Genomic DNA, 27,801 nt, shown 5'->3' on the forward strand with positions numbered 1-27,801 from the left:
TGACACCACCAGGGGGGACTCTAGGCTCTGGCTGCAGTTGCAGGCAGCCCTCTTCAAAATCCAGCCCCACTCGCTGCTTTCTGACCAGCCACTTCCCTGGCCAGGAGCAGCATGCTCAGTGCAGGGACAGCATGCGGGAGCACTCTCCTCACCACCTGTGCTACCCTGTGCTACTGCTGGCCATTGTGCTGGCCCACCATGCCAAGTGCTGCCTGGCCCACAGCTGTCTCACCTCTCCTGGCTCCCCCACGCTCAGCGACTGCCTGCCCACCTGCCTGCCACGTGCCATCCCAGGATCACCATCGCACACCTGCCACTTTGACTCTATCTGCCTGGCTGGACTCCATCAGGAATGCTGATGACAGCTCCAGGGTGCCACCACCAGGGATGCTCTCACCTCCTGGACCTCCAGCTCTGCCACCTCTGGGCCCAGGCTGGTGGTCTGGTGCCTGGAGGCCTTCTACATGATCTGGGCCACCTTCCAAGACCTCTTGGAGCAGCTCCAGCCCCACCTGGAGTGGTAGGACATCAGCATGCAGCCACTCCTCCCTGTGGACACCTAGCTGGCCCTAGCCCTGCTCAAGCTGGCCACACCCACCAGCCTGCGGTACATTGGCCATCTGTTTTGTGTGGGCAAGGTCACCTCCGGGAAGGCCATTCTAGAGGTGTGTGGAGCCCACTAGGACATGCTGGAGGACACTCTCTTCTGTGTGCACAATCCTGTGGCAGTGGTGGTGGGGTTCTATGTCCTGGGATTCCCCCAGGGCATCGGGGGCCTGGACAGGACACATGCCCCCATCACCTACCCACCCCATGGAGACCACCCCTACTACAGGTGGAGGTGCTTTCACTTTGTGGTGCCCCAGGCCATTGTGGACCACTGAGACACCTTGATGCATGTGAGTGCTGGCTGGGTGGACAGCACCCACAATGCCTGTCTTCCAGAAGTCTGGCCTGCTGGACCTGGTGCAGAGCAGCCACTTTGCACTGGGGGTGCCATACCTGCAGCTGGACACTGGTGGTTCCATCCTTACTTGTTGAGGACACCCTTGCACTCATTCCTACCCTGGCTCCTGCAGCCCTACATTGGCCACCTGGACCCCTGCCAGGCCCACTTCACCCAGTGCCTGGGCTGGACCTGTGCCCTGGTAGAACATGCCTTCAGCTGCCTCAAGAGATGTTGGTGCACTGTCACCACCTACCTACCTTGCGTTCACTGAAGACACCCTCCCCAGATCATCATCACAGCCTACATGCTGCATAACGTCTGTGAGGCCCCGGAAGAACTGTTCCACAAGGCCTGGGCAGAGGAGGCACAGTGGGTGGAGGATGCCTGGCAGTGGGAGTACGGTGCAACCCCCTGGCAGTGGGAGCACGGTGACCCCCTCCCCCCACCAAGGCCCCAGGAGATCCATGCACCCACCAGCGGGGTACAGGAAGAACTGGCCAACCACCTTCTCTAGCACTCCCCACTGTAGCCCACCTGGATCACCACCCACAGGTTCCCTGCTGCCCACCCTCAGCACCAAACTCACCACAGACTTGTCTCAGAAGAGCAAGTTTTTATCCCCCTAACATTAACCAGAGCCCCCCTCGCCTCTCCCTCCCTAACAAAAAGAACCCCCTCGACCACCCAACCCATCCACCAACAATAAAAAGCCTTCTTCCCCATGAAAACTATGTACAATGTCCTTTGTGTGCTGTCCCAGAGAAGAGCCCAGGGACAGGTGGCCAGCACTCCAGCCTCTGGCTGCTCCCTTGTGGGTACACATGCCATGCCGAGTGCATGCAAAGGCAATGGCGGTTGATGCTCCCATGGCACAGGTGGCTTCCCCTCCAGCAGGCAGTGTCCAAGGTCAACAGGGCTGGCATGTGGTCCTGGCCCTGTTGCAGGCAGCTCTGGCTCTGCACCCCTGTGGAGTTGGGGCTAGAGTTGGGGCTGGATGGTGCTGGACCCGGGATGGGGTCTGGACCTGGCTGCTAGAGAAGACAAAGGACCTTGTCCCAGGTCTGTGGGGGGGCCTGCTGCTGGGCAGCAGGTGGCTGCCAGGGGACAGGCAGGGCTAGGGTCGGGGGCTAGACAGTGGGTGGCACAAAGTGACTGCCAAGTCTAGAATAATGTCCAGCACCCAGCGGTTGTTGTCCATGGCCTACACTGCCTGGGTCAAGATGGCATTCTACTTCCATAGTGCTTCCATCTGCTTGTGCTCCAGAGCCAGGAGCTGCACCCAGAACTCCCATCCGCCCAGTCGCATACCTCTTTGTGCTGGTCCCGTGCCTCTTTGCAGGTGATGTCCTCTGCCTACCACCTGTCCTGGCAGGCCATGTCCTCCACTTGCCACCTGTTCTGGTGGGCCACGTCATCCCCTCGCTAGGCCCAAGCATCCATCAGCCGGTCCTCTGACACTGTGACCAGGCAGTCCAGGAGGAGGGTCCTGTCCAGGGTCCTCCTTTGGCGGAGCTGGCGTAGGGCCCTGCTTGTGGGCAGTGGTGACCCTGAGACCGCATCCTGGGTGCCAAGTGTGGCCTTTCCCCTGCACGCAGCTACAGGCCCTGTGGAACCATGAGACAGATGCTGTTTGTGAGAGTTTGCAACATTTCAGAGATACGATGCTCTGTATCAGGGACCTTGTGCTGCCCAGCCTCAGATCAGGGGCTGAGAATACACAGGTGGCTCGGGACCATGGTAAGTCAGCTTGGAAGGCCTGGGCCCTAAGTGGCCACTGACTGAGCCTCCCATCCCCACTTGCTTCCCTGGGGTTGGTGGGCCACTGGGTGCTGGCTGTGGGCAGCTTCCTCCCCCATGTTTCCCAGGGTGGGACAGGCCAGGCTCCTGACAGCACCTGCTACTGCAGCTCCAGACCCTGTTCCAACCTCTCCTCCTGCAGAGCAACCGCTCTGCTGCTCTGCCGCCTAGCCTACCACAGCCGGGCTCTGGCAGCATGAGGCTCCCAGATGACTGGGATGAGGAACTGCTCATGCCCCCACCATCCCAGCAGGGATCTTCTACAGATAGGTGCCCCAGGGCCAGCCCCTCTCCCCTGCACTGCTGCTGCACCCTGAGCATGGCCCTGCTGTGCGTGCCTAGGCAATGCATGAGGAGTTGTTTGCACGGACTGAGGAGTACCTGACTCACTATGCCCTGCTGGCGCTGCTAATGGCCACGGTGCCCTGGGTGCACCTACACACCTGGTATTGATTGGACCCTGTGCTATGATGGTGCAGAGGGCAAGCTCGGGCTGCCCTGCAACCTCCGCCACCACCTGCAGGGCTACCCGTGGCTGCACTATACGTCCATACCCCCCTGCAACTGAGGAGGACATTGCTGCTGGTATTAACAGATTCCTTTGTGTGCGAGAGGCCCGTGTCCACCTAGCTGCAGGGGCATGGGCTGCTCAATGAAGTTTTGCACCGTCTCCCACCTCCCTGCATTCTGGTGGGGGAGAGGGGGAACCTGGGGCCAGGGGAGTGCAGGTGGGCCGAGCAGGAGCAGGGGCCAGGCGAAGGGAGGGCCTTCCCCCCAGTGTGGGTTTACCATGTGGCCTGGGCTGGCGTGGCTGGTGGCTCTGGAATCACGGCTGTCAGTGGTGGTGTGCAGTTCTGGGCAGTGTCCTTGGATGACCAGGGTCTCCGCCCCCTCCTCCCCTGTCTCCCACCTCCCCTCTGAGGAGGAGCTGGCTCTGCTAGCAACTGGCTGTCATGGCTGGCCGCATCTTGTGGTGGGGGCTGGGGCTGCAGAGCTGGTGAGACAGGTACTGACTTAGGCTCCCTGAGATGCTGGTGGAGGGTCCAGCCAGGGAGCTCAATGGCATGGGCTGCAGGATGCGTTAGGGGCCCTCCTCTGATAATGTGTCACTGGGGGTGCCAGGTCGGGGCATGGGCTCGGGCAGGCCACCTGTGCTGTTATAGACAGCACATCTGAGGCCTGGGTCCTAGGATGCAAGGATATACGTCAGTTGCTGCATAAAGGGCGTGTACTTGCAGGCACTTCCCAACCAGTGTTTGTGATTGGTGATGGAAACCCACTGTGCCCACAAGGCCTTGACCTTTATGTAGCAGCATGAGCGTGGCAACTGTGTGACACTGATGCTAAGCAGTAGTGCCGGGGTGCAGGCAAGCTAGGGCAGCTGGACTGTGGCCTGCTCAGGGGCCACAGGGGCCTGGAGTGGCCTCAGGCTCCCTGCTGGTGTGCCTTAGGGCTCTGAGTGCCTGCAGACTTTTAAAGCCTGAGGCAGGGGGGGGCGCGCAGCACGAGCAGCGCACTGGGGCAGGAGAGGCTCCCAGCCCAGAGCCCTGGGGCTAGCCTCAGGCCCCCTAGGGACAGGGCTGTGCTGGGAGTAAGTTTGCTCCCAGGTCATGTCTACACGTGTATAACTGTGTAGTAACTAATCATACCTTGTTACCCACATTTGCAGGTAGAAAATTTAATAACTGAAAACAGCCCAGTGCAAAATTCCTGAAAAACGAAGTTATGAATTTAGCTGCTTTAGCTCTTTTTCAGTAGTATGTCTGTCCAATATTCCTCTTGCTGTTCTCTTTCCCCTTCTTCACCATCTCCAAGAAGACATGCTGAGCTTTGCAGTGGATTGAATTATTCTTTGCAAATTAACATTCCTGACATATTTAGCCCTCTTTTCTGTTCAAATTATCCACAAGATCCTCCTGATTTTCTTTTTTCACATTGTTTGTTGTTTCCTGTTGCTCAGCTAGATTATGTGAACATAGCTTGCCTGGTACACTAGGTTCTTTAAATCATGTGGTTTGTTGGGTTTTTTTAATTGTATCCTATTTGGGAGGCCTAACCTTTATAAACAAGAGTCACTTTCTGTTCACAAATAACTTGTAAACATTTGTATTTTTGTAAAAATGTGTTGATAGAATATGAAATATCCTTTCCAAATGTATATGAAAGCACTTCTACTGCGCATTCTTAGAAGTAATTTTGTGCTGGTATTTACGATGCTTTTGTTTTCTAGGAAGATTCTTGCCAATAAAACTTGCTTGCCTGTGTCTGAAACTGTTTTCAACCCAGTCTGTGAATGTGTTTTTAAAGACAGCTTATGAATATCAGTAGTGTGTATTGGTGACTTTTATTTACCGGTGTTTACCCAATTCTGCTGAAAATTGCTGTTTCTGTTATCCTCTGAATTTCTTGATTTGTTTCTCACTGTCGTCTTTTCCATTCTTCACCAAAAATATTCATGAAACCTTGTCATTCCAATCTATCCCCCTAAATCCTGTTTAGCTAATGGAAGTTCTGAGCAGAAACCATTAGTAGTTTATACCTATCCAAAACCATGTCTAGGTTGTGGCACTTCAGTTGATATGATATAATTCCAAGAGGAAGTATCATAGCTCCCTGTAGCAACATCTGCTACATCAGTGTACATGCAAGTAGCCCTCTAAAACCCAGTGTGTTACTACCCTCTAGATAACACCTTAAGTTATGCACTGATTCACTGGCATGTTCCATCTGATGCCTACCCTTGCTTCTAAGTAGCAGTCAGTTGAGGTCCAGTCAGGTAAGCTTGATTCTGGGTTTATGCAGCTGTTTTGTGTCACTGGAGATCCTGGTGTTATCTGACCTATTGTGCTTTGCAACTCTTCAAAGGGAAGGTTTCTCGAAAAAAGAACTTACTGTGACCTTTTTCTGAAGTCTGGTTTCTTTGGATGCCTACAGTAGGATGCTGGACTGCTGGAATAGATTTATTTGCTGTTGATATTGAGATTGTGGCCAGTACTTTTGCCAGACTGATTTTAAAATATGACTATAACTCCAGACATAATTAGCTATCATCAGTTCTTGTTTTCTCTGATTTAAAAAACTGTACGTAAAATAATAGTTTCCTAGTGAAATTTCCCAATATTCTGTGTAAATACAGAATTGCCAACTATATTATTTCAATCTACTACTGAAATACTATTGCATTTTACAGTAGGGGTGTTTTTGCTATGTAAAAAATAACATCCCCCCTCCCTGCACTGTTTTTCAACAGGGAGAGGAAGCGACTCTGAATCTGATTTGCCACACCGGAAGATGCCAGATGTGAAAAAAGATGATATGTCTGCAAGACGGACATCGTATGGTGAACCTAAATCAGCTGTGCCTTTTAACCAGTACCTCCCGAATAAGAGTAACCAGACTGCCTATATACCAGCTCCTCTTCGGAAAAAGAAAGCTGAACGAGAAGAATACCGGAAAAGTTGGAGTACTGCTACTTCACCCCTAGGAGGAGAGAGGCCTTTCAGGTAAGACTTTGTCCATCTTGTTAAATGATTATCCTTTTTAACATTTAACCAGTCATGTTCCTTCGTAGCACATAGTACTGTATAAATTGGGTGAAATCTATTCCTTAGAATAGACCAGTGCAGCTCAACCTTGTGGAGAAGCAGTCTGAGTTCTTGCAACCTGGCTGCACTGTTGACCATTTCTGGTGGGGGCAGTGGAGACAGAGAGATGAGGCAGGGATGTGGCTGCCAGTGTTTGTGGGGAGGGAGGGGGGGAGGGGCAGAGGTTGAAAAAGAGATATGGAGAGGATCAGTGACATGATGCAGACCAGGGAAGGAGACGCTTTGGACCAAGCTGCTTGCTACTGATCCCCCAGGCTGAAGGCCAGATCCAGTCACTTTGGGGGCTGGATCCAGTTCACGGGCCATAGGTTGAGCATCACGGGACTAGACTGTTTGGTTGCCTGTAATAATAAAGCAAAACAATTGAAGAATAATGACACAAGTAGATATGCATGTAGTGACAGAACTTAGATAATTGTTGTTCATTTGTGATGACGTGTTACCTGTGAATTATTCAGTGTCACAGTACGCACCGCTTACAGCTGTGGTATTTGATACAAGTGATTTATTTAATGCTACAATCACTCGTATTAACATACGTTTGCTTCTCTGATATTGTTATGGATGCCCCGAGTTACAGTTTTCATGAGCTGTTTCATCTTTGATGAATGAATCTGTTGTGCACTGGTAACATATGTCAATGAGTTAATTAATCTATTGTGCATTGGTGAATTTTTAGCATACATTCTCATATTTCACATATTGTTCTAACCAACAGATGTTTTGTTTTGATTTGCCTTCGGAGAATCTTGCACTAGATAGCATTATTATTCTCTTATAGCATTTATAAATATTTGTAAAGTAAAAAAAAGTAGCAGTGTCCTGTACAGTAAACTACCTTGTGTAACTCACTAGTAAAACCCACCCTGAAATGATAGAAGAACAACAAAATGAGGCATCAAGACCACTTGAAGAGGAGCAAGTGCATGGCTGCATGACTGCCAGGACAAACCCCAATAAAACTCAAGTAGATTTGACTCAAAACAAAGACCACCTTATAGGTCAGTTTCCTTCAGGTAGTGCCAAAGAAACACGCAAATTCAAGGGGAAAGATTCAGAGGAGATCAGAAAGCTAAGGCGGCTTGAACAAGTTGGCATTAAAGTCATGTCAGCAGCTCAGCGCTATGGCAGGTTAGCCCGACAGTGTGGAATGTTGTGCACGCTTCACATTTTATGCAGTTTGCTAGTGTGTGCGGTTTTTCTCATTCTGACATTAGTTCATGCCATATAACAAAAATGTGTTGTGCTAAGCACTTGCACTTTCTGCTATTTCATTTGCAACTTACAAGCAGCACAACTTACAGGACTTCAGAAAAGGTCTAAGCGTGAAAAGGCTTGTGGTATGGCAGTAATGCATTGCAAACCTATAGGCTACTAAATTAATTGTATTAACTAAGTAGATTGTACTACTGTAGGATGGAAATAGACTACCAAGAAGTCTTGCAAGCTTCCATTTGATAAAAAACAGTTCTGCTACTACATTATGCCTGTTTGGGACAAGGGTTCAAGAAATTCTTGATATACCTTAGTGATGGAATACTTCAGGAGCAAGTGGCTGAATTACATTTATATTTGAGGTTTTTCGTATTGTTAGGAGTTTTACTGAAGGCTGTATTTAACTTTAAAGACAGGAACTATAAAAATGCACTGCTTGTTAACACGTGCACCAATTAAAGCACATGGGTATAGTTCACTAATTGTGATTTGACTGATCTAAGTATGGAATGGCCATATTTTTTCACCTTGTTACCTGCATTACTTGTTTATAGTTTCTGTTCATGTCAGTTATTTCCTTTTCTTTATTTGAAAGCCTTAATAATATAGAAATTTAATTTCATATGAAGCTTGTTCCAGGTGTTTTAGTTGCACTTATGTGAGACCCTCATGAAAACTAGCTATTCATCATGCGGCTTTCTTATTGAGCAAAACTTTAGGGAGTATGATGAAAGCTTAGTCTTTTATGAAAGATTGACATGGTAAATGTCTAAACCTACACCCCCAGCACCTCAACTTTTGGAACATCTGGAAAGTATTCAGTATCATCATAATCTCAAACAAGCACTAACAAAAAAACTTCGGTATGAATTAAATCTATAAATTATAGAAAGGGGTGCCAGCAAAACGTACATACAGAATGTAGCTTTGTTGGACCTGATATTAGTTTGCATCTCTAAGTGTTATATAAATAATAACAACCATAATGAAAGCACACATGAAATGCACGCATTTATTTTATATATATTTTTGTGTGCATTTCACTTGTTGTTGTTGTTGTTGTTGTTGTTTATACAATGCTTAAAGATGGAAACTAAGATCAGAATTAAACTTCTTTCTCTCTAGATATATATCTATATCAATATCAATATAGATAGTTTTAATGAAGCTTATATGCTATGTGCAGTCACCAAGTCCAATCAAAATAGCCTGATTTGCTTTTTCGTATACATTTTTCCTCTTCCTCTTTTATTTTGTTTCTCTCAGAATATCTTATATTACAAGCAATAACAAACTAATTCATTTTTTATAAAGTGAGACACATCATAAACAATGCATACAAAGCAGTGCTGTACTCTACAAAGTAATGTTCAATTTAGTGTTACCCTAGGAGATTAGCCAAAATACTAATAAAAAGAATATGCTATCAATCATAAAGCACAATCCCATCCTGGCTTGGTTAATTGCTAGCCGGTCAGTAGTTCATAAACCAGAAGGATAATAGTGCAAGCACATTTTGGTTCCAAGACTGTCTTAGCCAATAGTATTATGTTTGGCAATCCAAGGTGTAACAAACAATATTTATAGCATGCACAGTTTTGGAGGATGCTCTCAACCTTTGGCTGTTGGCCCTTTGCTCCAATCCTGTTTTAATTTAATGACTTAATCTCCAAGACAGATCCAGATGTGGGCAAGCATATGGCCCAAAAGGGAGTCTGGTCTTCTCCTTTTAAGAAGAGTTTTGTTCTACCTTGGCAGGAGGAAAGAGAACAGCACTTACAAGGGATTCTCCTCCCTGCTCTCAGCAGGAGATCCTTGATTTGCCAACCAGGTGCAACTTCTGCAGATGGAAGCAGAGGGTTTCAGAGCAACTAATGATGCTTTGCCTCAGCTCAACAGCTGAGGTCAAGAGCCAGGCTAAACAGGAGAAGCCCAGCCTCTCTAGTAGCTTGGCCCCTGAGATTGAGCAAAAAGACTTTTGGGCCTGGTGAGGCAGGGGAAGTGTCTGATGTCTCTAGGGGGAATTGAGTTGCTACATGCGTGAACGAGAGAAAGGAAACGGGGAAGGGAACTAGACAGCTATAAGGGGGGAAAAGACCTAGGGCCACAGGTGAGGGGAATCGCATCTTTGTCATATTCTTGCCCACTGGTTATCTGTTATCTCACTTTTAAATCCCTTCATTGGCTCCCCTTCCTCCTCCACAATAAGTTCTAGCTGCTTCTCCTGATAATCATGGCTCCGTGTAACTTTACTTCCTTAACTTGCTTATTCTGATTTTCTTTCCTTTCCCCACTGCTGCACCATGGTGTCAGTCACTGCTGTTCTCCCACAGCTGTCAGTGTTCTGTTTTTTGCCAGTGCCAGTCTGGTGGCCCTGCATCTTTTTTGCTATTCAGATCCCTAGAAGACCCAATTTAACTGTTGGGTGTAAAGGTCAGTTACTGCAAAGCTGAAGAATTTTGCAACCCCAGTCCAGTGGTCACTTAAGCACATGCTTGTGCATTACTTGTTCAGGGTTTCCATACAGCCTAGGACATAACATAATTATAAATTATATCAAGATGTGGTCTATCACCTTAGCCACTTCACTTGCATCTTATACTCTTATGTATCTGTCTTTTTACAGTGTTAAATCTTCAGATCAGGGACCTGATTTTTTTTTTTAAGGCATCCTGACTAGAGGTGAAGAATGGGAGGGGAGCTAAGCTGTGTTCTGATAGAAAGGTGTTAGTGGAATTCTTTTACATTTAGGAGCATTGGTCAGCTGACTGGCATTCCCAACCACAGGCCTGCCCCCAACTCTTGAAGGACTTAGGTGCACTCCCAAAGCCGGGAGCCCTGATCAGCAGAGTGCATTAGAGCCCTTCAAGGCTCTGGTGTGTTCCTAAGACTAACCCAAATTAGCTGATTGGTGCTGGCCTCATGTTCGGTTTAAGGCGCTGTGGGAACCAGCCACAAAGTTATTGCATATGTTTTGTGTAATAACTTTGTGGTTTATTCCTTGTTTTATGACGCCATTAACTGCATGAACATGTGGCTGGGTTATTACTTAAGACATGGTTACCTGGTTAATCACATCTTGAGTGTAATGGCTTCCAGGGGCCTGAGAGTGACTCATAAAAAGAACAAAATGCTTACTCTCTCTGTTTCAAATCTAAATACCATATGCTGCTTTTATATAAAATTAAACTAAAAGCTGATTGGAAAGTGATCGCTTGGTCAATGACCTTCATTAAAATTGAGTGATCCCATAATTAGTCTAGTTTTGCATGGCCTTTTAAATCTCTGGAGGCCATAACTCCATAGTTCTGACTTGTCAAAGAAAGCCTGCTCAAAACCAGAAAATTTGTTGTTGTTAAGCTTAAATGGTACTATTAAGACACGAACCTAACAGGTGATTTCAACCAACTGAATAATTACTTAGAAGTACAGGGTTTATAGTGTATTTACAGGTAATATAACATTAACTGTATGAATTAAAAAAAAAAAGATATGAGCATTTTAAAAAGGGACTTTTAGTATGATGTGATTAACCAAAAGTGTCAGTTACCTCAGAATTTTAAAATGATTTCAGAATTACTAGCTTGTAATATAGTGTGATAGCAGAAAAAGCTGATGCAGTATGGGTGATGTTAATTGCACTTAATCCCCCTTCAAATGCTCATCCTCCCGCCTAATTTGGAGCAGTATTTTCCAGCTCTGGTTTTTCCCTGTAAAGTTAGAAGAGAAGTATAGAGTAAGAATTTGTCTCTTCAGAGTGATATCTCTTTCTTAATACTTGTCTGATACTGCCCTACACATGGTGTTTTCTTCTATAGTCTGTCAATCTTTAAAGACATATACTAATACATAAGCATATCCCTCTGAGAAACAAGATAAGTTTTAGAACATAATTAAGGAAAAAGTGAAGATTTCTCCATGAAGGACTCATTCTTGGCTGATATCTTTCCCTTACAATGACACAAATTACAAAAGTTGGATTTGGACATAGTGCACTGTTGGTAACCATAGTAAATTAGAATTGAGCGACTTAGTAGACCTGTTTAGGACAAAATTAATAGATTCATAGAAAATTAGGGTTGGAAGTGACCTCAGGAGGTCATCTAGTCCAACCCTTGCTCAAAGCAGGACCACGCCCAACTATATCATCCCAGCCAAGGCTTTGTCTATCCCGGTCCTTAAAAACCTCTAAGGGTGGAGATTGTACAACCTTTCTGGGTAACCTGTTCCAGTGAATCCATGCAAATCACTTTCTTCTCCTCCAAGTGTTTAGAAATGGGTTCCTTGAGGATTTGCTCCATTTTTCCAGGGACTGAAGTGAGGCTGACTGGTCTGGTCTGGTCTGTAGTTCCCTGGATCATCCTCCTTCACTTTCTTAGAGATGGTCACTGTATTTGCCCTTTCCCAATTGTCTGGGACCTCACCTGATTGCCACAAGTTATCAAAGATAATGGCCAGTGGCTCTGCAATCACATTAGCCAACTTCCTCAGCACCCTTGGGTGCATTACACCTGACCCCATAGACTTGTACACATCCAGCTTTTCTAAATAGTCCATAACCTGTTATTTTGCACCTGTTGGCTGCTAACTCCCCCCTCCCCCTCCCCCTTGTGTTGCCAGGTGCAGTAGTCTGAGAGCTGACCTTGCCTCTGTGGACCGAGGTAAAAAGCGCGTTGAGTACTTCAGTGTTTTTTGCATTGCGTGTTACCAGGTTGCCTTCCTACATTCTGTAAGGGACCCACACTTTTCCCTGATCTTCCTCTTGTTGTAGACATACTTGTAGAAGCCCTTCTTGTTACCCTTCACATCCCTTGCTAGCTGCAACTCCAATTGTGCTTTGGTCTTTCTTTTACCATCCCTGCATGTTCGAGCAATACTCTTATACTCCTCCTTAGCAGTTTGTCCAAGTTTCTTCTTCTAAGCTTCCTTTTTGTGTTTTATCACGCCATTGAAGAGTTTTTTTTATCACTCGTTGAAGAGTTCCCTGCTAAGCCAAAATGGTTTTCTGCCATGCTTACTAGCCTTTCTGTATGTCAGGATGATTAATTTCTGTGCCCTCAGTAAGGTTTCTTTAAAGTACAACCAGCTCTACTGGACTCCTTTCCCTCTCAGACTGGCCTCCCAGGAGATCCTGTGCATCGGTTCCCTGAGCGAGTTAGTTTGCTTTTCTGAAGTCCGGGGGTCCTTAGTCTGCTGCTCTCCTTCCTTCCTTTCCTCAGAATCCCAAACTCAAATCATCTCATGGTCGCTGCTGCCCAAGTTGCCATCCACTTCTACATTCACCACCAATTCTTCCCTCTTTCTGAGCAGTAGATCAAGTTGTGCAGCCCCTAGTTGGCCTCTCTGACACTTGCCACCAGGAAGTTGTCTCCACTACTCTCCAAAAATTTCTTAGGTTGCCTGGCACTGCTGTATTTCCCTCCCAGCAGATGTCAGGGTGGTTGAAGTCTCCCATGAAAACAAGAGCCTGTGATCAGGATACTTCTACTAGCTGCTGACAGAAAGCCTCGCCCACCCCATCCTCCTGGTCTGATGGTCTATAGCAGACACCCACCATGACATCTCCCTTCTTGCTCTCCCCTCTGACCTTAACACAGATTTTTCAATAGGCCTGTCTCCACCTTCATACTGTACCTCTGAGCAATCATTCAGCTCTTTTACATAAAGAGCACCTCCTCCTCTTCTCCCCTGCCTGTCCTTCCTGAACAGTTTATGCCCATCTATGAGAAGTGCTCCAGTCATGCAACCTGTCCCGCCAAGTCTCTATTATTCCAAGCACATCACAGTTTTGTAAGTGTGTGAGGACTTCCAACCTAAATATGACTGCCCTGCATTACTGACTCTTTTATAAACAGCATTATTATGATACTTGTAAGCCAGAAAACACTCTTCCTGCCATTTTAAATTATTGACTGTAGGCCAGAACCTGTAGGTCTTGTTCACTGCTCGCACTAGGCAAGTCAGTGGGAGGTTTAGCTGAGCAGGAACTGATGGATCTGACCATGTACTGCTAGAGAGGTTAGAAACATGAAGCAGTACAAAGCACAAAACATATAGCTGTCTACAGCTGCTGTTCTAGTTGTCACTGATGTTCTAGTAAACATAGAAACTGGAGTGCTAACATTTTCTATAGCTCAGATGGAAACTCCAACTCCAGCCTTCAGAGATATTGGTGATGTAGCTACCTTTGAGGCTTTGTTTTGCTTTGTTTTTAAGTTGACTAACTTGGGAACATCTGCGGGGATGGACAAATGCACTTGAAAAAGGGAGGCAGAGCTACTGGTCTATTGGTACAAGCCCCAAATTTGGCCCTGAATTAACCTGAGTGTAAGCATAGGCTCATGTGAATATAACAGTTGAATCTCCTCCTTTAATATTGATACAATTGTTGGAGCTGTCTCTACTCATAAACACCAAATAAACAGAGAAACAACTGCATGAGGCTCAAACACCCAGTAGTGTCTCTGGGGAAGAGGCAGTTTTTAACTGTTCTACTGTGCTCAGATGCATGCCCAGTTGGTTTTTCAGTTCTGCTGTCTGGCCTGCCAGAAACTTTCTTCTGTAACTTCGTTTAAAAAATCTAGCTCAGGACTCAGAAGTTTTGCTGCAAGGGTGGCTGGAGCCATGGATAGTAGGCAGTCAAGAGTGTCTTGCAAGCTCATCATCATGGAATCATCAACAATTGGGGTTGGAAGGGACCTCAGGAGGTCATCTAGTCCAACCTCCTGCTCAAAGCAGGACCATCCCCAACTAGATCATCCCAGCAAAAGCTTTGTTTAGCTGGGTCTCCTTGGGTCTCCAAGGATGGAGATCCCACCACCTCTCTGGGTAACTGTTCCAGGGTTTTACTGTTTCTCCTAGTGAGAAAATTCTTCATAATATCTAACCTAAACTTCCCTTGCTGCAACTTGAGACCATTGCTCCTTGTTCTGTCATCTGCCACCACTGGGAACAGTCTAGCTCAATCCTCTTTTGAATCCCTCTTCAAGTAGGTGAGGGCTTCTATTAAATCCCCTTTCAGTCTCCTGTTCTCTAGACTAAATAAGCCCAGTTCCCTCAGCCTGTCCTCATAAGTCATGTGCCCCAGCCTCCTCCTCATTTGTATTGCCCTCTGCTGGACTCTCTCCAATTTGTTCACATCCTTTCTGTAGTGAGGGGCCCAAAACTGAACACAGTACTCCAGATGTGGCCTCACCAGTGCTGAACAGAGGGGAATAATCACTTCCCTTGATCTGCTAGCCACAATCCTGCTGATGCAGCCCAGTATACCATTAGCTTTCTTTGCAACAAGGGCACACTGTTGGCTCCTATTCAGCTTATTGTCCACTGTAACCCCCAGGTCCTTTTCTACAGAGCTGCTGCCCAGCCAGCCAGCCCCCAACCTGTACTGGTGCATGCGATTGTTCTGTCCTAAATGCAGGACTTTGCACTTGTCCTTGTTGTACCTCATGAGATTTCATTTGGCCAGTCTTCCAATTTGTCTAGGTTGCTGTGAATCCTAGCCCTCCCCTCCAGTGTATCTACTAGTCCCCCTAGCTTGGTGTCATCTGCAAACTTGCTGATGGTGCACTCTATGCCATCTTTCAAGTCGTTGATGAAGACATTGAACAAAACCGGCCCCAGGACTGACCCTGGGACACTCCACTTGATACCGGTTGCCAACTAGACATCAAGCCATTGATAACTACCATCTGAACCCAATGCTCTATCCAGTTTGCTATCCACCTTACAGTCCATTCATCCAGCCTGTACTTTAAAGTACAGCCAGCTCTCCTGGACTCCTCTCCCCCTCAGACTGGCTTTTCAAGGGATCCTGCCCTTGAGTTCCCCCAGCAAGTTGAAGTCTGCTTTTCTGGGTCCTTAGTCTGCTGCTCTCCATCCTTCCTTTTCTCAGGATCCTGAACTCAATCATCTCGTGGTTACTGTTGCCCAAGTTGCCATCCACTACTACATCCCCCCACCAATTCTACCCTGTTCGTAAGCAGCAGGTCAAGAAAAGTATGGCCCCTAGTTGGCCACTCCAGCACTTGCACCAGGAAGTTGTCCCCAACACTCTCCAGAAACTTCCTAGATTGCCTGTACCCTGCTGTATTACCCTCTCAGCAGATGATTGAAGTCCCCTGTGAGAACCAGGGCTTGTGATTGGGAAACTTCCACTAGCTATTTGCAGAAAGCCTCATCTACCACTTCCTCCTGGTCTGGTGGTCTATGGCAGACACCCACCACAACATCACTCTTGTTGCTCTCCCCTCTAACCTTAACCCAGAGACTTTCAACAGACCTATCTACCTTTTCATACTGGAGCTCAGAACAATCGTATGGTTCTTTTACATAAAGTGCAACTCCTCCTCCTCCTCCTCCTCTTCTTCCCTGCCTGTTCTTCCTGAACAGTTTAAACTCAGCTACGACAGTACTCCAGTTATGCAAGCTGTCCCACCAAGTTTCTGTTATTCCAGTCATGTCACAGTGTCGTGACTGTGCAAGGACTTGCAGTTCTTCCTGCTTGTTTCCCAGGCTCAATGCATTTGTGTACAGGCACCTGAGGTAGCTAGTCGATTGCCCTGATTTCTCAGGAAGTATGAGAACACCTCCCCTATTGCCCTGTCCTACTCGCTTTTCCTCTAGGTTTCCCACTTTCCCATTTACCTCAGGGCTTTGGTCTCTGTCACCCAGTGAACTCAGTTTTAAAGCCCTCCTCACTAGGTTAGTGAGCCTATCTGCAAAGATGCTGTTTCCTCTCTTCATCAGTTGGATCCCATCTCTTCCTAGAAATCCTTCTTGGAACAACATCCCATGGTTGAAGAAGCCTGTATCCCTGCTGGAAACACCACCTGCGCAGCCAGGTATTGATCCGCAGGATGCACCTGTTCATGCCTGCCTGGCCCCATCCCTTGCCTAGAAGGATCGAAGAGAACGTGACCTGAGCCCCAGACCCCTTCACCTTTGCACCCAGAGCCCTGTAGTCACTTTTGATCCACTCAGGGTATCCCCTGGCAGTATCATTTGTGCCCACATGGATGAGCAGCATGGGGTAGTAGTCACAGGGCTGGATGAGTCTTGGTAATCCCTACATGACATCTCGGATCTGGGCTCTGGGCAAGCAGCAGACTTCCCAAGACAACAGAAGACTTGTAAAATGTTTAAAAATTGCTATGAAAATTTCTAACTTTAGTGATTTTTAAATTAGAGGAGAAATGCATGTACTGGTTAGCTATTCTGATAGTTTTCTTTATGCCTGAGCATTTTATGTTACCATTTTTTCTAATGTACATTGTGCATTACATACAAGAACACGAATTACTATATTGACAGGTTGAATAGCCATCTTTTTCCCCTAATTTTCCTAAAAATTAATAGTAACAGTAAAATTTTGGGTTAGATAAGAAATGAGATCTGTGATTTTTGCTTTGCCTGCCTGTCTGTGGTATGGACCACTTTTCTAAATAGAATACTGTATACATTACAAAATTAAAATAAAATAAAATTTCTGGTGTCCAGTTGTCAAAAGTCTTATTGCCATAATGTTCAGCCATCGCAAGAGGTAATATTGATGATGATGGTAAGAGATGGATCCATGGTGGGGTAAAGTGGTGCAGATGCATCCCCCTTTGATTCCTGCTCCACCCTAACTTCCTGTGCAGGCAGTTCTGAGGGAGTCATCGACTTCATTCCACCAGGTTTATTAACCCTCTATTCTTTTTTATGGTTGTGATGTTCCACTATTCAAATTATCCTTTCTTCTGTAATGTTGTTGTCTGTTAACCATTCCTGGAAATGTTTCTCTTCTATTTCTGAGCCCCACAGACTGTTTTTAGCTCTGGCTAAAAAACTTAACTCAGATGTGGTACTATTAACTCAAGTATAGAAATGACTGACAGTGAAGTATTGGAGGAACTGTCAAAATGTTGAAGAGAGCTAGATTTTGTTTTATGAATCTGAAGACATGTCCATGCAACTAGAATGACTACAGGACTAATGACACAATTGTTTTTGACTGTTTTTTGTTTAGTTGTATTTTTTAAAAACTTTATATATGAAGCAAACTTTATATACGAAGCAAATGAAGCAAATTAGAGATTTGATTTTGAACTGAATAATACAGTGCTGGACCACTATCGTATTAGCAAAGCTTGTCAAATCTCTTCAACTGGACAAAAATGTGCTGTGTTATATATCTGTGCCCCCTTTTCAAAATCCTGGATACACCCACACTGATGGTCTTTTCTTCCTTGGTGGTCAAAGGCCTTGGTGGTCAGGAACAACTAAAAGATACTGCCATGTCTCAGTGCTGTTATATAGGGTACATCTGCACAGAAAAATGCAGTGCCATACAGAGACAACTGAGCAAAAGCTGAACAAGCTACCTGAGAAGTAATATGTTTGACTTAATGTGGCACACCACCAGGTTAATTAGCCCCAATGAGAAAGGAAGAATGTTATTTCTAGCTTATTTTCCAAAACGGTTGTCTGGTTCTTGCTTATCTGGGGAAAACCACAGTGAAGTGGGGAAAATAGGGAACTTGAATGGTTGTCCAGTGTGCAGGATAATGGATAGTACCACTGAGGGAGCAGTGATTAATTTTAGGTGTCTAGAGTGTCTACAATATTTGACAAGAAACCAGCTTGGTAGTTTTGTGCTAATGCCTTTGTTTCACCTAAAGTGCCTGAAAATAATATTTCAATGTTACCACTTACAGATGGCTGATTGTATAACTTGAAGCCTGTGTTTTCTGCTTTTCTGACCATAGCTAAATTAAATAAAGTCCCAGTCTTGCTACCTGTCCATTTTTTGGAACTCCACTTGACTTCAGTGAGAGTCCCTCTCATGGAGGGCTTGCAGGATTATGCCCTAAATAAATAAAGGCCGGCCTTATCTAAACTAACAGCAGCCTGGAGCACATTTTGACTAACATCACTTACAGCCTGGAGATGTGGTGGCACTTTTTCCTTTCCCCATTTATATCTGGAACTCCATTTAACTTTGCTCTGTACTAGTCAAAAACCAACATGCGAAGATAGTGAAACTACCCCAGACATCATCCTTCGCAAAGAAAACCCCTTCATGATGCAAGGGAAGGATTCTGGATCAGAAGATGAAATGATGTGCAGACTTCCTGACCTAGAAAAAGATGACTTTGCTGCTCGGAGAGCAAGAATGAATCAGCCCAAGCTTACAGTGCCCTTTAATCAGTTTTTATATGGACCGTATACCAATAAAGATAAAGGTAAACTGGAAGATGCTAAAAAGTCATCTCAGAAGAAAAAACAGGAATATGCAAGGTGTGCACATACTACCTTCTCTCTATTGTAGCAATTAATCCTATTTGAAATTGCTTGTTAACTGTGACAAATTTGGCCCACAACTTCAATAATGGGGCAGGGAAATATAAGCATCAATAAAATCAATGCAAGTGTAATGTTTATTAAAAAAACAAAACAAAACCAAAACCTCTTCTGTGTTTGCTATCTACAGTATATGAGAACCAGAAAATGAAATTAGGTAGGAACTAAATATAAACAAAAGGAAATAAATTACTTACTTTCATTGTTGGAGCCAAGAGAAATCTACCAATGGACAACATAAATAGTGATAAGTAAATTTAGAATTTATGTCTTAAGGCCATTTTTATTATATGTGATTTTTTTTTTTTATCTTGCTGTCTTTGTGTTTAAAAAAAAAAAAAAAAAAAGTATTAAAGTCCCAATTCTGCCACTGGTTATGTTTGTGCTGTACCCTCTGAACTAAGGAAGGTTGAGCCCATCTAACAAACTAGCCAATTGCCCATTGGCTCCCCCACCCTCTGTCTGCTCCTCAGTGCAGCTTCGGAATCATGGTGGCACTCCCCACACTTGGAGCACTTTGATTGGCTGTTTCCATCAGCCAGTCAGAGTGCGAATAAAGCATTATGGACAGGCAGACAGACAGACCAACTTAGGCTTTGATAATATTAGAATAGTAAACATTGTTTAACATTATTTTAGGAATGGATAGACAGAAAATAGCCTGACTGGCTCAAACCTAATAATTTTCCACATATTCTAATTCTACATATTCTGTTTTAAAAAAAGCTAAGCGTGCTATATCAGTTTCCGTTAGACAGTCATCTTCTGCAGAACACATGTATATCTGTTTTATTTCATGGTACACTGTGAAGCCATTATGGATACATAGATATGGTGTGTATACTATCATCTTTTCATTTGCATATATTTATACTCAACTTCCATATTGGTATTTAGTCCTAAATTTGAATTAGTACAGGTAGTAGCTGGAGAGTCTAGTAAGAAAATGTCTACCAAAGGTGTTCGCACTGTTAATAATCTCTAGTAGTTTGTTGTTTTCAGTCGCATAAAATGTGCCTTCTAGTCAGTAACAATACAGTCTGTTACCACTTACAGAGATCAGTTCAGCATGTAAGTAACATTTTGGAAGGATATCTGGAGAGCATAGAGCATTGGATACAAAGACTTGGAATCTTGCAAAGGTTATAGATGTTAGTACTAGTTAAAAGAAAAAAAATAAGCCCTGGTATGCTTAGAAACATAAAATGGGAATTGGGTACTGTAACCACATAAAGGAAATCTCATTACTGTACAAAATATCTTTGTAGTAACTGCAGATTTTCTGGGAAAAGCTAGAAGCTATAATCATGCAGTGTGTCCACAGAATAGCCTGGATGAAACAGTCCCAGATTCAACTGATTCCACGTTTGCCTAAAAAAATAAATAAGCTGTCTACTTTAGTCATCATTTCAGTTAGTGTTTTTATGCTCTGAACTTCCATTATTGACACTCCATTTATCATTGTCTACTTCCTCAAAATGGCTTCTCTTGCTGTTTTGGAATGTGCATAAAATTAGAGGAAACCAGATACATATGACACCAGCGAGCCAAATTGTGACACGTAAACAGAACCTATTCCTGCAATGTAAGGACAATGAGTCAGAGGAAGAAGAGCAGGTGAAAATGCCTGATATTCAGAGAGATGACCTGACTAAACGGAAAACTCAGAGTAACCTTTCTCAGCAGCAAGAGTCTCCAACGTTTATTAAAGCCTCTATAACACAAGCTGATTTGGAGACATGGGACAGACTGAAAACGTCAGGAGAGACCAGGTATGTTCTTTTCTATGGGTCGAATAGCAGCATGGAAAATATGTTAATTTTATTTGAGTCTCTCTTATCTTGAATATGCCATTGTTTCAACCTGTGTTTTCAGCTAGTGTTGAACATTCAAAAACAGATGTGTATATGCAGAATTAGGGAAAGCACTTAACTAAAGGTGTGTTTATGCAGGGAAATGGTTGAAAATAAGCTAGAGTGTGCATTTAAAGAGCTGTAGTTCTGCTGTGTTAAGTCCCTGTTTGAACAATCAGAGTGAAGAATAAGAAAATGCCTTTTTGACAGTTTGGAAATACATTGCTCTGAAGTAGGCTAAGATAAACTGCTCAAAGACATGTGCATAGGGCAGAAGAGCAATTCTTGCGGAATTTCCTTATGAAGACAAGCTCTAAAATACGTAGGCAATTCAAGATGCAAGTGATATGAATGCCTCACTTGCCTACTTTGGAGCAGGCTCTAGGATCATGGGAAAGTAGGGTAGAAAGGGACCTCACAATTTTCTAATGGAATGTACTTTCCTGTGCAGATATTTTTCATAGATTAAAGTAGTTATTGTGAGATTTCAGTCCTAATTAGGCCACTGAACAAATTGTTCCTTGGTCGCAGAGATAACAGTAGAGTCTTGTACTACTGCTTGTCAAATACTAGAGGTATGCTTCAAAGTAGACATCCAAGCCTCAACCGTATGCTGTGGTCAAGGTTTGAATATGATGTGCCTCATACCTTGGCAGTGTAAGAGTGATGTTGTAGCCATGATGGTCTAGACATTTATGCGAGAGGCAAGGATTTTTTTTAGGGTGATATATTTTATTGGACCATATTTGTAGTTGGGATAGAGTTAAGTAAACTGAGGAAGAATACCTTATATTTGAAAGCTTGTCTAACTTTATTCCAACTATGTAGTTTGTCCAATAAAAGAGAGCACGCTAAGAAATCCTTGCCTTTCTCATATCTTGCTATCTCATTCACAAGATTTTAACTTTTTCCAAATTGAAACTATGAAAGCCTGCCTAAGTAGTATTCTAGATTCAATTGGGAACTCGTACTTTTACAGCAAGGTTGGGATTCTGATGGTATGGACGCATACTATGTTTGTAGTGCTACTAAGCCCTAGCGCTAGCAAAAAGTGAGTATGTGGACATTCGTTCCATTTGTAGCATCACAAAAATAGTGGATCTGCCACAAAAATTCTCCGGGTGTCTGTGTGTGTGGGGGGGGGGCGGGGCCTGCAAAGGAATAGCCCCTATCATACTCTGGCTGGAGAGTGAACCTTTGCGAAGACTTTGTAGCAATCTAGCCATGGGGCTGTGCTGTGTGAACACCCCTATAGAGTTATACCTTTAGCACTACAAATGACCATGTGTTCATAATCTGAGTTTCAGTTAAGTCTCCGTGTTAATTTCTACCCTAAAATTTGACAAAGTTTATAGTCCATGTTCTATCCCTTGCCTCTCTGTTCCCTGTATTTCAGGGTAACACGTGGGCAGTGGTGTAACAAGAGGTGGGTGAGCAGGTATGAGGGGATGCAAGATTGATGGCCACCATTGCTGCCAGTGTACATCCACTGCCCCAGCTACTGTAGCTGCCCAGGGCACAGAAACTGCTTATTATGTCTCTGCTTTTGGATGGATGTTTTGAAGAGAAGAGCAGCCCCTGTTTCCATATACAAAGCAGTCATTATGTGGCCATCTACTATATAGTGACTGTATACCAGGGGTGGGCAAAATGTGGCCCAGTGGCTGGATGTGGCCCATCAGGCCATTCTATCCGGCTCACAGGGCCCCTAAAAAACTTAGAAAATTAATATTAATCTGCCCTGGGCTGCCTGTCATGTGGCCCTCGATGGCTTGCCAAAACTCAGTAAGTGGTCCCCTGCTCAAAATAATTGCCTGCCCCTCTACACTATTTAGGTGGACATAGTTACCCAAGTGCAACCATAGCTTGTTCATTGGAAGAGCTGTGTCTGTGTGTATCATAAACTTCACTTCATCATGCTCCCCAAAGTTTTCTTGAAAGAATGATGATACCTGTTGCCTTCCAGCTACTCTCACTGGACAAGGCACTGCTTTTATCTACATAGAATAACATTGGTGCTTCTGAAGTGAACTTGGGTTCATGAAAGCTTGTGCTCTATACAAGTGTCTTAGTTAGTTAGTCAATAAAGGTGAATATCTACCCTGCCTTCTCATTGGTACTCCTGACATGCAGTAAGATATCTGTACTTCCTTGATTTAAAAATGTAAGTCTTTGTCTTGTTGGTGAAGTGTTTGCTGTGGTCTTGGTTTTTGTTTTCTTTCTAATTTCCTTTGATTCTTTTGTTTCTGATGATGACTAGTAAAGAAGACCTTGTATGTCCCCCTGATCCTGAATCATCAGCTAAAATTGCAGCAGAAACAGCTGTTCGTGATGATTTTGCTACCTGCAAAGCCAGAGCTTACAAAAAGGCTTCTAGCCCTAAGCAGAGGTTTGTGCACTTTGGGCCAGTGACTGAGATTGATCAACAGAAATGGGAGAAGCTCAGCATTGCTAGAGCTGCAGCCAGTGATGAATCAGAAGAGGAAACTGGGAGGGAAAGTGCTACAGCTGAGATTTGGACTGAATCATCTCCATCAGCTACAGTCTGCAACCAGAAGTCCATTGGACATACTGCTGAAGTATCTAGGCCACAAAATGATCCCAGGTATTTTGTGTTATTTAGGAAACAGATTATTGAGTGTGAGATGAAGCCTTTCGTCACAGGATGCTGACTTGCATGGGGTACATTGCAGAATGTAGTTAAGAGCTATCTATGCATATCATCTTATTCAGAATTTATCTGATGGCTTCATAGTGTCTAAGAGATTTAAGATCGTGCATAGCAATATTGTGCAAGTTTATTTTGAAAACTCACACTGGAATTTCTGATTAGTAGTGGAATCACTAGTTCCACTGCGTATCTTAGCTGTTAGCCAATCTTCTGTTTTCTTGCATTCCACGAGCTTTGCGTAGTATGGTACTTGTGCATCTGAAGTCATAGAGCAACTCTCACTGAGGTTTCTGGCAATACGGATTATTTTTCTTTTTCTCTTGAAGACTGCCAGTTAAATTATTTTCATTTCAGAAATCTTTTGAAGCGCGCATGTTAAAAATCAAGCTGTACTGATACTCAGACCTTTGTTTGTTTGTTTAAACTAGAAAAGATTTATAATGTTGATAAATCAGAAATATTGACCAGAACTTACATTTTGCTTTATTTTTGCCTTTAGATTATCTAACCCTCGAGTCTGTTGTCATAGCAACTGTTGCTAGTTGATATAATTAGCAAATTATTCAGCTATGTTCAGCTATGTTTAGATATTTGGAAATGTTTGGAAAAAGATATCAAAACAAAATGCATCTCCCTCTTTACCTCTTTCTTCTGTTTCATTTTATCTGAGAATGTTTTTATTGTTCCTCTTCCCCCTACTCTCAATCTCGTTTTTACTAGTGAGGTAGCAAAGTCAGGTACAGATGAATATTGCAGCGGAACCCCATCATCTGTCTCAGCTGCTTGTGTCATCCCTCAGAAGCAAACTCTATGCAGATTGAGTGAAAGGCATGAAAGCAATGAGGAAGAGCTTGATGGGAGTTTGCCAGAAACTGAGAGAGATGATATGATGGTTAGAAGGATGGGAGCTTTTCAGAGGCATTCTAGTCCAATTCGTATACACAGTCCTCCCACATCAATGGGTCATCACTCGCTGCAGCAGCAAAAGAAGGTAGCTCATAAGGAAGATTTGAAGACTCTGCAGAAAGCAGAAAGGTCAGAGAATGAAAGCCAGCAACTGAGAGCTTTGCGCCTGCTTTGTGTGTAGTGCTAAGTGTGTCAGTCTGTAACATCGCCTTACTTAAAAACAAAAAACCCCCTAAAAGATGCATTTTACTCATTCTAATATTCAAGCAGCATGTGTTCAGTTCATGAAATTACTTACCAGAGTGTATCCTATGACCATGAAACAGCTTGTTTCTTTCATGATACATAAGAATCTTGAATTGCTAATACCATTTAGCATGAACGTGGCCTTCCATCTCTGGGGGGGTTTTTTTGCAGTCCATATCTTTCTCCATATTTTATGCAGGCTTCTGAATGAGTAATTACTTGCATACAAGCAAAGGGCATAAAAATATAACCCCTTGCCTGCTTAAAAGTGCAACATGTATTGTGCTATTCAGCATAGAAGCCTCTTGTACGCAGTTCCTGTTCTGCTGCTGCTGCTACAGATGTTAGTTTTCCATCATTTTTCAATTGTTTTCTGAATAATAGTGCCCAAAATTGCCTCAGCAGCAGTTTGCCCTTGAATTACACAACTGAACATTGTCATGGAACACTTTCACCTGTCCCTATGGGCTGTACTGTAACAAGAGAAGAGAGCCATGTGAAGCTGAAATATCATGATCCTATTAGTGGTGGAACAGAACACAAAGTGAAATTTCCAGACCCTGAGAAAGATGACATGATGGCCAGAAGAACCGGGGCTTTTCTAAAGCGTGCTGGACCGAGTGCTAACCAGTTCCTTCCAGTTCCATTTTCAAAGCAGCAGAATAGCCAGGGCACAACTAAGGAATCTGTAAAGACTGAAAGGAAAGTGAAGAGGTAAGCAAGTCCATTCTGTACCGCTAGTTCCTTTCCTCCTTGTATTTGCACATTGGAGGTAGGTCTCACAGTTGGCTGACATGTGTTGTCATATCATTTCCCCAGGTTCATTAGATAGGATTTATTAGAAAATCAAAAGAAATGGAAAGAACAGAAAGCCTTGTATGTTGGCTCCCTTTGCCTAAAAATTTACCTTATAGGTTGACTGTTCTTATACTTACCCAGTGTCCTTGAATTTTCCTTTAAAGCAACTGGAACTGTCTCAGGTCCAGTGTGGTGATTGCTGTAATCTAGGAGTGTAGTATAGGTCAGGGCTGTCCAACTGGTGGCCTGTAGGCTGCATGCAGCCCACAAGGTGTTAATTAGTGTTTCCTCCAGGTTCCTCCTTCCCCTCCTCCTCCCACCCCATCACTGCAGGTGCAACAGTAGATGGGGGTCTCTGGGCTGCACTTCCTTTCCTCAGGTTTCTTCCTCTGAAGCTGTACAGCACAGTGAAACCCTTGCTGCCGGTAGGGCCTGTGGCCCAGTTTGCTTGCACAATGCAGTGCAGCAGGGGACACATGCAGTATGCAGGGGGCGGGGGAGCCTGCGTAGTGTGCAAGGGAGCTGTTGTGCAGCGCGCAGGGTGTGGCAGGCTGTAGCTTTTATTGGTGTGCCAGCACAGTGTGAAGCCTCTGGCTGCCTAGGAGTTGGATGGCCCAGGTATAAATTATTTGGAAATAACAGTCTAATGATGGCCATTATTTGGAACTGGAACACTAGAATCTGGGGTAGTAAGAGATTAAAAATAATAATTAATAAGCATTTCTGAACCTCAGCTCTCTCCCTGGTAAGGCAAGACCTTTCCTGACTGCAGGTGGGCTAGCTGGTTAATCTGCTTTGGAATTCTCTTGGGGTTTTGACTGGCTCTTGGAAGCAAATATTCTTTTTCCTGTGCTTGTTGCTGTAATGCTGGAGTCGTCTGTATCTTTGGAATCTCAGAACAGTGCAACCTCCCCCTGGGGGGAGACAGCTTTCCAGGGACTCCCTGAATATCTCTCCCCTTGCTCCCATTAGCTTCCAAACTTTTGCTCTCTTCCATAAAATCAGACAGCACCATCATTAGTTAACTACATAGGGGTTGCACATCCCTGGCTTGTTACTGGTCCAGTACACTGCTTGTCTAACCTACCCAATGCAGTAGTATCTCTCTCTTTGCCCCAAAAGGGACTACTAGTTTTGTCTGTTCTTATCCTGGCTCCAAGCTTGCTGGGCAAGGAGTCAGGAGGCTCTGTAGTAGCCATTTTAGTGATGGCCTTTTTGGTAGAGAAACTAGAGGTACAGGCAAGAATTTTAAAAACCAGGTGGACAAGTGAGTGGAGTGGGTTGGAAAGGCTGGGGGTAGAGTTGGGGGGGTGGGGTTCAGTAATAATTGTCTCCAGTTAAATTACAATTAATTACTTGAGCACATTTTGGGAAAGTGTTTTTTTTAGGTGCTAGGGAATTAGGAATGAGATTACTGTGTCCACTGATTAGAGAAGGATAGATAATAAATGAGATGGCTTGGTATCAGGTACCAAAGAGAAGAGGGTCTAGGGTTGGTTCTCCTGTAATTGGGATTGGAGCCTAATTAAGATTGGAGAAGTGGCTCCAGATGGGCAAGGCTGCATGGAAAGGATGGAGACTGGACAATAGTTTTCTCTCCTGTCTGATCAAGTGTGACCCAAAACTGAATTCTGAAGAGATTTGCAGTTCAGCTCCTGGGCAGTGGTAAAAAAAAGCAGAGCTTGCACATGAAAAAGGAAGGATAAGTATACAAGAGAAGAAAAAATCACTGCATCAGTAGATGGTTCCCATTTCCCAAGTTCTGTCCCCATGTACTGCAGACTTTGTTAGGAGAAGAAAAGTTTGCTTGTTGCCGGGAGCGGGGTGAGTGGGGTGTCTGCATTAGTGTGCCAAACCCAGCACACTATGCAGCCCTTCCATGCAACTGGAGCCCCAGGGCTGGCAGGAGATACTGGGAACTGGGCAGGGAGTAGTTACATGAAGGATCAGCATCCCTTTCCTGCACCTGTTCCCTGCCCTGCCCTCCACACCCAGGGTCCCCCTCTGGCTCCACTTGCACCTCACCCTCATTTTCTACCATAGTCTGAGGGGTAGCATGCTTCATCTTGCTTTACAAAATCCTAGATCTGCCCCTGCTGTTTGCAGTGGGATTGTGTAGTGGTTTGAGACCAGAAGAACTGAAGCTAGAATAGATTACATCTTCTGGCTAGAGCACAAGAACTGAAAAAGAAACAATTAAATATCTAAATTGAATTGTTTATGCCCTTAACTCCTTAGTTTGCAGATGTGTACCTACTTGTTACTTTCTAGTCCGACGCATGCAAAATACAGCCTGCAGGCCAGATTTGGCCCACCAGGCCATTCTATCTGGCCCACAGGGCCCCTCTGAAAAACAATTATTATAAGCCTGCGGCTTCCTCTCTGAAAGCTGGCAGGAGGCAGGCGGGGGGGGGGGAT

General features: G+C 44.5%; 1 protein-coding gene across 13 annotated transcripts in view; it reads left to right on the forward strand.

Moving 5' to 3' along the window:
• Positions 1 to 27,801, forward strand: part of LIMCH1 (LIM and calponin homology domains 1) — a 104,133-nt gene that overhangs the window by 15,638 nt on the left and 60,694 nt on the right. For 7 of the 13 annotated variants that reach the window (XR_003095564.1, XR_003095565.1, XM_025211420.1 and 4 more), the window contains 7 exons: positions 5,997 to 6,249; positions 7,207 to 7,482; positions 18,562 to 18,846; positions 20,427 to 20,681; positions 23,023 to 23,367; positions 24,154 to 24,468; positions 24,970 to 25,299. Coding sequence is in view for 11 of the 13 variants with exons in the window: in XM_025211420.1 (XP_025067205.1) it covers positions 5,997 to 6,249; positions 7,207 to 7,482; positions 18,562 to 18,846; positions 20,427 to 20,681; positions 23,023 to 23,367; positions 24,154 to 24,468; positions 24,970 to 25,299 (2,059 nt within the window). In the remaining 2 variants the exon portion in view is untranslated. The remainder of the gene's footprint in view (positions 1 to 5,996; positions 6,250 to 7,206; positions 7,483 to 18,561; positions 18,847 to 20,426; positions 20,682 to 23,022; positions 23,368 to 24,153; positions 24,469 to 24,969; positions 25,300 to 27,801) is intronic. The other 6 variants (XM_025211424.1, XM_025211425.1, XM_025211416.1 and 3 more) reach the window with 5 other exon arrangements.

This window comes from Alligator sinensis, unplaced genomic scaffold (genome assembly GCF_000455745.1).
Source record: "Alligator sinensis unplaced genomic scaffold, ASM45574v1 scaffold58_2, whole genome shotgun sequence".
Taxonomy (NCBI): Eukaryota; Metazoa; Chordata; order Crocodylia; family Alligatoridae; genus Alligator; species Alligator sinensis.